A 10076-nucleotide genomic window follows, 5' to 3' on the forward strand; every position below is an offset into this window, starting at 1 on the left:
TTTTGGACAATTTCACCAAATTAGTTTACGAAAATAGCCAAAAAGCAATTTAAATGAGGCTATTAAGAATGTTTATTATAGATAAAAACAGGACAATCTTCCTCAAATAATTGCTAAATTGCCGCATGCGCTAGATGATGAGCTGTCATGTTTGCTTTCCGCATATACAAAATTCAAGCCAATTTGGTAAGATTGAGAGTCATTTTAGACAATTTCATCAAATTCGCTCACCAAAATAATCAAAAAGCAATTTTAATGAGAATGTTTATTATAAATAAAAACAGGATTATCTTCCTCAAATAATTGCTAAACCGCCCCATGTGCCAGATGATGAGCTGTCATATTTGCTTTCCGTTTCGGCATATACAAAATTCAAGCCCATTTGGCGAGGACAGACATACAAGCAGCCCCAAGAAGAAGTGAGATATTTGCACCAAGTTGAATTTTGAAATTGGTTTGTAGTCTTGGGTTCATGAAATCTGCTGCAAGTAGGTCAACAAGCGCCATGTAAATTAAAATCCCAGCCGAAGCAGCGTGAAAAACCCCTTGAACAATCAAAGCAGTCGGGCTATTCTCATTGTAAACGCTTGATATTCCGATCCCAATTGCTATTCCCACGGGGGTTGTCAGCGAGAAAAATGTCGCCATAATTGCCGCAGAAGTAGTCTTGAATTTCGCCTACAAAACCAACACAATTTTATTCTTACTTTTTTATATATATAATTTTTCTATATAATTATAATAACGTGATAATAATTTTTTTTAAAAAATAAAATAAAATTCATGATATATAAATGTTTTAGTTTGATTATAATCGGGAGTGACAACTGTCAACCCAACCTTTATCACTTTGATTTAAATAATAAATATTAATAATCTTAAAGGGCTCACAGCCCTGGGGTCCGTGGAAAGGACCATAGGGCCTTGGAGCAGAAGGACCACTAGGTCCGTCATTGTCCTGCTCCTAGGAAAATGTTTGGCAATTAAGTGTGAGTTGGACGTTTTTGGAGTAATAATAAAAAGTGATAAATTTGATATAAAAAAAAAAATTATATAAAAAAGTAAAAAAAAATTGTATTGTAATAATTTTTTTTTATTTAAATAGTAATAAAAAATTATTTATATAACATAAAATTAAAATATTTTTAACTTAATTGTTTTTTAAAAAAATAAAAATAAAGTCCGAGATTTTTTCCTCCCTCGCCAAACCAGCCTTTAAACTTCTCAGCATGAAAATTGACCATTTGGGTGTAATTAAGGGCACTCTCTAATTTCTTCACGGGCAACGAAAAGTACCTAAGAAAAGGAAGATGTGCTCATTTTTTTTAAGTGAGAAAATGTGCTCATTTTTTTTTTTCAAGTGGGAAGATGTGCTCATTCTGACAACATTTACGGCCCCCGTTGTTGAATTTTTTAAACTGTACCCAAATTTCAAACAAGCTGAATTATTTGTGACCAGGTGAGTGGATATATATGTTTAGTAAACGATTTTGCAGTGGAATTTTTGTTTGAATAATAGTAAAAAAATATTAATGTAAAGAAAAATGAAATAGTTATGTTTTTTAATATTTTTTTTTATTTAAATAATTATAAAAAGTGAGTAATGTAATATAAAAAAAAATATAAATATTTAATTTTAAATTTTTTTTTAGAATAATTTGGTAAACGGTAGACTGGTGGAGAGAGATATACCTGAGAGATGCAGCCACCGAGCCCAAGACCCTCAAAGAACTGATGGAAAGACAGGGCTACCAGGAGAGGCTTTATTGTCTTAGTGTTTTGAGAAGCACCCAAAGATATTCCAATTATCACTGAATGAGCCACAATTCCTATCTCCAGCACCTAAAAAAGAAAAAAGAAAAAAAAAAAAAAAACACACCAAACATATACATATTACTATGATGTTGATGTTGTTGTTGACTTGTTGCATCATGCACGGCCATCACCTTATAAAATCAATCTTACTTGTGATATAACACGAAAACGGATTAGCTCTGCCATATTCAGCTCCTCAGCCTCCTCCGGATGGGCGGCGGAGCCATGAGCATGGCCATGCGTGGCATGTGTATGGACATGTATGTGACCCGCGTGCTCTTCGTCTGCCGGAGTGATCATAAACTGCTTACTTTTCTTAAAGTGTAGCCTCGTGTAAAACCCTGTCGCTAACGAATCCACCATTAACGTTCCTATAGCAGACGCCATGGCAATGAGGCCGGTGAAAGGAAAACTTCTCCAAGACTTTTCGTCAAGGCACGGTGACGTCAAGCTCTCAAATGCGTCGGGAAGTATGTGGATGAACCCAGTCGCCAGAATCACCCCCGCCGCGAAGGACTTGATCAGGAAAAAGATGTCATGTTCAGGCCTTAGAGTCGGGATTCTCCTGCCCAACAATGGGATGCTCACCCCCACAGAACCAGCGAAGAGAATGGTCGCAATCGAAGCTAATTTATATTTGAGTGCTTCGGTGTTGTTTATCTTACCTCCGCTCTCTGCATCGCACTTACAATCTCCGGATACCGTAGTGGGGGAGAGAAGTATTACAAGAAATATGAAAGAAAAAGCTCCGAAATTGATCATGGCGGGTGGCCGGGAGAGAAAGATCTAGCTGGCAGTTTTGCAGATTTGGGTTCTTTGTGAAATGGCTCGATCGAGTTTTCTTCTTTTATGCAGAAAGGAGAAAAGTTTTAAATGCTGCTTGTTTTGAAAGCACTGGATGAGGAAAACCAGGATATAATGATATATAATCAACGGATGGACTATAACTGAGCATCTTATATAGTTAAAAGAGATCAACATACTAAATTAATAAATAGAGAGTATAAAGAGAAAAAAAAAAATTCTACGTACGTACACATAATATAATCAAGTATAATATTTTCTATTTCTTAAATATAGAAAAAAATATAAAAAAAAAACTACAAAAAACCACGACCTACGGCGGTTTCCCTAAACATTAAGGGTCCGTTTGAATTTGCGATTTCAAAAAGTGCAATTTTAAAAATAGTGATTTTAAAATGTGCGATTCAAAAAAGTGATTTTTAAAAACGCAGTTAAGCATTTGACAAAATCACTGTTTGGCCTTTATAATCGCAGGTTAGCCTTTTAAAATACTGCGTTTTCAAAAAAATACCCTATTGCTTGCGATTTGAATAAACACTTTTTTGCATTTTCAAATCGCAATTTCCAAACGGTTTATTTTTTGCAATTTGGTTTAAAATCATACATTTTCTCTATGAAATCGCAATCTCAAACGCACCCTAAGTATGCTACAATACTACCAAATATTTGGGGTAATACTTTAGCTCTCCTGTTCATTATTTTAACATAAAATATTTTTTTCCCCTCTCGCTCTCATATCTCATCTTCTTATTTTTTATTGAAGATTTTGTAAAAAATGTGAGGATAGGTAGAGAACTTGTATTTTGTAAAGAAATAATATTTTGATGATGAGAAATGCTAGAACTCATTCTAGCATTCTTCTGGATGACATGAATTTAATTAAAAAAAAAAAATCTCAAAAGGTGACAAACGAAATGTAATTTTTTAAGCAAAAAAATTAAATCAACGTTATTCATAAGAACGCTAGAAATTTTTTTTAACATTTTTCTCATCTTCTTATTTTTTATTGAAGATTTTGTAAAAAATGTGAGGATAGGTAGAGAACTTGTATTTTGTAAAGAAATAATATTTTGATGATGAGAAATGCTAGAACTCATTCTAGCATTCTTCTGGATGACATGAATTTAATTAAAAAAAAATAAAATAATCTCAAAAGGTGACAAACGAAATTTAATTTTTTAAGCAAAAAATTTAAATCAACGTTATTCATAAGAACGCTAGAAATTTTTTTAACATTTTTCTCATCTTCTTATTTTTTATTGAAGATTTTGTAAAAAATGTGAGGATAGGTAGAGAACTTGTATTTTGTAAAGAAATAATATTTTGATGATGAGAAATGCTAGAACTCATTCTAGCATTCTTCTGGATGACATGAATTTAATTAAAAAAAAATAAAATAATCTCAAAAGGTGACAAACGAAATTTAATTTTTTAAGCAAAAAATTTAAATCAACGTTATTCATAAGAACGCTAGAAATTTTTTTAACATTTTTCTTTAATGATATAGAAAAAAAAGAAAAAGAAAAATTATTATAAAGTATATTTAGATAAAGAAAAAGTTACGATTGTATAAACTCCGAGCCTCAAGTAGTGAAGTATTCTATTGCAGGACGTATGGCATGCACATGGGTTGTTGAGAAGGGTTGATGCCCCGTAAGCAAGTCAAGTCTTTTATGTGGGCCCGTTGACGGTCTGTAGTTAATGGTCGTCGGCCCTGAGTACTGTATCTACAGTCATTGAAGAGACTAAGCTTGGCAATTTAAGTTGCAGTGTCAATTCATTGGGTTAGCGTGTTAATCCATTTAACTAATTTGGTAAAAATTATGTAATTATCGCGTCATAAATATATTATAAACTTGTCATAAACAGGTTGGTGGGTCATAAACAGGTCATTAACAGGTCATAAACGTGTCATAAACGGGTTGACGAGTCATAAACGAGTTATAGCCTAAACTCAAATTTTATATATTCGTGTCGTGTTTATGTCGAATTTGTCGGTCGTGTTAAAATTGCCAGGCTTAGAAGAGACAAAATAGTACAATCTACGAAGCCCATCACATCACCCTGTACCACGTTCGTTCTACCTTAAATTTAAACACTAAATTAATTACAGGTCAAACTCATTTAAATATTATTTATTTTACCCAACATAGTATCTATTTTACCTTTTATTTACATTTAAATATTATTTTTTGTGAAAAAAGTGTAAAAAAGAAAGAGAAAAAATAATAAAAAATTTATTTTACTTACTTTGTTGGAGAAAAAAAAAATTCTTACACTATCATGAATTTTTTGGTCTATTATATTAGAAATGCTCTTGTATATCATCTCTAAAGTGATGTCGTGAAGTAGGGCAATCTTGAAATTTCTGAGAATATTAGTAATTTTGAAAGTGATGAGGTCATGTAAAGGGTTTGTTTGGTAAGTAATTGTATTGTGAAATATTTGTGTATTGTATAATAAAAAGTGATGAATATGATATAAAATTTAAGAATGTATTATAGAAAAGTAAAAAAAAAAAGTATAAAAAAAAAATTAGAATATTTTTTATTTATTTTTTTGAAAAAAGCAAAAAATAAAAGAAAGAGAGAATTCAAAATGATTTGTCATACTAGCCGATAGTAATTTTGAAAGTGATGAGGTCATGTAAAGGTTTTATGGTGACAGGAGAAATATAAAAAACACTAATATATAAGGGTAAATTGGGGGGGGGGGGGGGGGGGGGTGTTGAAATAGTGAGAGATATTAAAGGGAGATGAAGACACGATGTTGTCATGCAACAATTTTCTATGGAAAGCAATTCGCCACGCGGCTTTTGTTCAGCAAACGTCAATTGAAGGATGTCGAAATAATGTCTTCATTCCTGTAACATTTTATGCTACTAACCGAACCCTTCTTTAGCATTAAATAATGATAGGCCTTGGAAGTTACGTGGAAGTTGTCTAAAGAATTTATGCTTTGCAGCTTTTGTCAAAAGTGTGTGCATCCAAATCATTTATGAACTGTCATATATATATATATATATATAAATCGATGAACAACAATGCTTTTAAAATAGTCTTATAAAATGAAAGTTTCCTAAAATGACATACCAAACTAATAAAATATGTTAAAAATATTATTTTTATAATATCCTTAAAAAAAAAATAACAGGGGTCGAGAGGAGTCAAATGCCCCTCTTCACCTCCAAAATTTTTTTCCCTACTCTAGAAATTTTTTTTCTCAAAAGTCTTAATTGCCTACCCTCAAAAACACCTCAAGGAAAAAATATTTTACAAGAAGATCGAGGTTCATGAGTCACACCACATTTTGCCATTTTTCACTGATTTTTTAACCTAAAACCAGTCCAGGCAGCCACAAGTTGAAGAAGGTTAGTTTGAAAACGACATATTTTTTCTTTTAAGGAAAATGCACTGTTTTATTTGTTCGTTTAAACTTTCTATCAAAAGAAAAAATAATAATAAAAAAGAAGAATGGGAGGACACGTCTCATTACTTCTCTTTTAATAAATTTGAAAAAAGGACAAGTTTAAGGTAACAATCTTAACTACATGTCCCTGACAGACTTCATACGTTGCTATCAACACTTCAAAACTTCTGAACCCCAAGCACCAATGACACCATCTCTATTCCTCTTCTCCATAGCTTATTTGGTCACTTAAATTTTTTTTTTAAAAAAAAATTTTAAAAATGCTAGGCCTTTAGCTTAGCCGACTTCTTCGTTAGGATAGGTTTAGATGGGAGTCATAATACTTGCCTATGTCTGACAAATTATTGTTTTTTTTTTTTAAAAAAAAAAATTAAGACTTAGTTTAACTGACTTTTCTTATGCAATGTATATTACATTTAAAATACCTTTTAACATTTATATATTTTAAGAGATAATTAAATTTTGTTGAATTATTTATTGATGAGTTAATTATATTTTTATTTATTTTTTGATTAACTTCATAATTTTTTTTTATTTATCAAATTGAAAAAAAAAAAATTAACCCCCCTCAACTAAAATCCTGGCTCCGCCATTGCCTATAGGGGTGGCTCAAAGGCTACCTCCATCTCTGGGGTGGCCCACGAGTCATCCCGGATGGGACTGACAGCCACCCCCTTTAATTTTTAAAGTTTTTAATTATTATTATTTTTATTAAAAACGATATGTGTCATCATTTTATTAGTGCTGACATGGCACACTAACAGAATCTTTCAAGTGTTTTGATAGGATTTGACTTTATGGACTAAATTGTTATTTTAGCCTACCATGACGATCTCTGAATTGTTTTTTATACCGCATAAAGCGATTTGTAATTTAGGCCAACTAAATGTAATGATTTTGCATTTATCCAAAAAAAAAACAAAGTTTAAATTTTTGTATTAATCCAACGCTTTGGGTTTTTTTCTTCTTCTTATTTTCTTATTTTGCTTAAAAAAATAGTTTAGTTTAGTTTTAAAGAGAAGAAGGCATTATATGAATATAATAAAAAAAAGTAGCATTTTTTACTCATCTTGGTAGTTGGATGAGTCATTCTAGCACACTTGTCACTTCACGAGACTATTTTAAAAACAGTGGTTAATTAGTTCAAGAGGATTTTTTTTTATATTTTTCCTTAGAATTTCTTAAAAATTTAAATTTAAACCAACTATTTTTTAGGGACAGGTTGTAACTAATTTATACAAACCAGTCAAATAAATTGTCAAGTGCCCTTAACATGTGAGAAATACATGGTATTATAAAACCATGTGCTTCTCACATGTTTTTTAAATTTTAATACTCACATGTTTTTTATAATATTAATAAGAAATCATGTGTTTCTAATACTTTAGGAAAACATGTCACTTTATTAGGCTAGTTTGTAGCTAATTTCTGTCTTTTTTTTTTTAGATCTCAACTTATATTTATTAACCTATATAACAACATCTTAAAAATTTTATACAAGAATGGTTATTCCAAAGCTAAAAATATTATCAAATTATAGAATAGTTATTATATTACAATAATTCTTTCTAACTTTCTATCAACCCTCCAAATTAACCCTTGCATTAGTTTTTATTAAATAAAAAAAAAAGATATTTTTTAAGTTAATAAAAAAAAAAATCCTACACTCCCTCTTTAATTTTTACATTAAGGTAGAAAAATTAATGGGGTTTTTTATTATTATATTTTTTCGGGTTTAGCACATAATAAAGTGCAGAAACAAAATCCAATATTATCCTACAACTCAGTTGACTATTATTTTTAGCCGGCTTTTCTTTTTTGACAGCCTTCATAACCAAACGATATATTTATTTATTTTTTTCTTATTTCAAATTGAATTCAGAGCCACATTCTTCTTTACTGTAATGATCGTGGGGGTGAAAATATTAAATATATCATATTTTTTGGCAAAAAGGAAAAAGACATCTTATATATACATTATTGAGTCCTTAGATTCCTTTCACGGCTACATATAGCCTATATATGCGACTTTGACAAGCAGGACTTGTGGTAAGTGGACGTTAGTCAAATCCAACTTTCCCCAAAAATATCCCCACAGCTTTCCAGCCATTTTCCTTTGTAGAAGATAATTTCATAGATAACGATAAATGTCTTCCTTCATGTGAAGATAGATAAACATAGGCACCCAATGAGCAGCAACGGCAACATAAATGATAATAAAGGCTAAAGTAGTTAATGTAAGATTTTATCTTTCATATGTCCTATATGCCACGTATACGGTATTTATTATATTTTAATTTAATAAATATAATATGCGGTATTACAGTTATGATAACTTATATTATCGTAATGAAATCGTTTAATTGATTTTAAAATCAATTAATAATATTGTTTTCTTGATGGGAAGAAAAATACGGTGTTTACCATATTTGAGGGTCTCTGACCTAGCCTATAAATAGACAGCTTGCGTACACCATCAGTACAGCAATACAGTAAGGCATATGTTAGAAGATCCTTAAAATAATATTTATAATATTTTTGTTCTTCAGATCTTCGTAGAAACGCTTGAGCAAAGATGGCTAGAGGTAAGCCTAGATCCTTATCTTTTATTTTCTGTTGCATATGTCAGTTGAGCATAATATGTTTGGTAACTCATCCACAAAATTTTCATTTTCATTTTACTTCTCCCAAAAATATCAAATCAAAAACATTCTTACTTTTTTACACTTTTTACATCACATCAATAATTTTTTATTATTATTCAACCAAAAAAACCCACTACAAAACAAAACTTTTTCATTTTTCTATAAAACATTCTTAAATTTTATATCACATCAATCATTTCTTACTACTATTCAAATAAATATTCCAATTCACAATCACTTACCAAACAAGCTCATATGTTCTAACATGTGGTATCAGAGCGCCCTCTATACTATTTTGCACAGCATTAAGTTATGTTGATTCTCGGCTCATGTGTTTATGGTTCACATACAAGATCATATCCATGATCTTGGATATATATTTGGTTGTTTAATTTATATCATTTGTATCATTTATATATAAATTGCTTAATGCTTAGACTTAAGAATAATTAACAATACCATATATGCTGGTGTATTTACAGTAATATCTAATAATGCAATATCTAGAAAAGTTATGGCTAGGAAAGTCTTAAGATTTAAGTGTGTCCAAGTAACCCCCCTCACTTTCTTGGGAACTCACCTAATTGCACATTGAAAAATGTTGTTTACCCTATTTAGATATTGATTTATTATATTCCTGGGGCTATTTATGGGGCATCTATAAAGTTGTTAGATGTTAATGAAATCGCAATTATTATGATAATTTTGGGAGAGCCAAAGCATCTCAATTTTTGAATGATAATTGCATCAGGATTGCACACACGTAATTATCATAATAATTTTGGGAGAGTCAAAGCATCTCATTTTTTAATGATAATTACATCAGGATTACACGCATGAACCTCATAAAGAATTTTATTAGATGTTCATGAATTGCAGCGTGATTATTATGATTTTGGGAGAGCCAAATCATCATAATTTTATAATAATTGCATAAAGATCGTACACATGAACTTTATATTGAAAAATTAACATCGTGTTGTAATTAATTCATAAATTTAATTACTTATCCTCAAAGGGAAATTTTTATTTTTATGACTTAATTAGAATAAGATAACAAATTTAGTATTAAAAGTAAAATTTCTTTCAGTTGCCCAAAGGTACAGAGAATTTTATTTATTAATATTTAAATTTATTAGTCTTATTAATAAAGAGTAAATTTCATGCGTGATGTAACATTTGCCCAAAGATAGATTGAAATTTACTATTTACTATTAAATTGGCATTGGCTAATTTAAAAGAAAGTTACTTCATAGCATGAAAGTATTCTTTTGTTTATTTTCTTAGGTCATTGCGGCTATTCCTATTACTCTACTTTTGGTAGTTTTATGTTCCAATACTTTATGGTAATGTTTTTTCTGACTGGAAAAAGATAAATATGCT

General features: G+C 30.3%; 1 protein-coding gene across 1 annotated transcript; it reads right to left on the bottom strand.

Annotated features, from left to right (window-relative positions):
• Nucleotides 1-236: 236 nt before the first annotated feature.
• LOC133874645 (zinc transporter 1-like) lies at nucleotides 237-2728 on the bottom strand. The gene is made up of 3 exons (XM_062312522.1): nucleotides 1966-2728; nucleotides 1693-1842; nucleotides 237-678 (listed from the first exon to the last, which is right to left on the bottom strand). Exons 1-3 carry the CDS (start codon nucleotides 2575-2577, stop codon nucleotides 373-375), a joined length of 1068 nt encoding a protein of 355 aa, XP_062168506.1. The 5' UTR covers nucleotides 2578-2728; the 3' UTR covers nucleotides 237-372.
• Between the last annotated feature and the right edge of the window lie 7348 nt (nucleotides 2729-10076).

Source organism: Alnus glutinosa, chromosome 8 (genome assembly GCF_958979055.1).
Source record: "Alnus glutinosa chromosome 8, dhAlnGlut1.1, whole genome shotgun sequence".
NCBI classification, from domain to species: domain Eukaryota; kingdom Viridiplantae; phylum Streptophyta; class Magnoliopsida; order Fagales; family Betulaceae; genus Alnus; species Alnus glutinosa.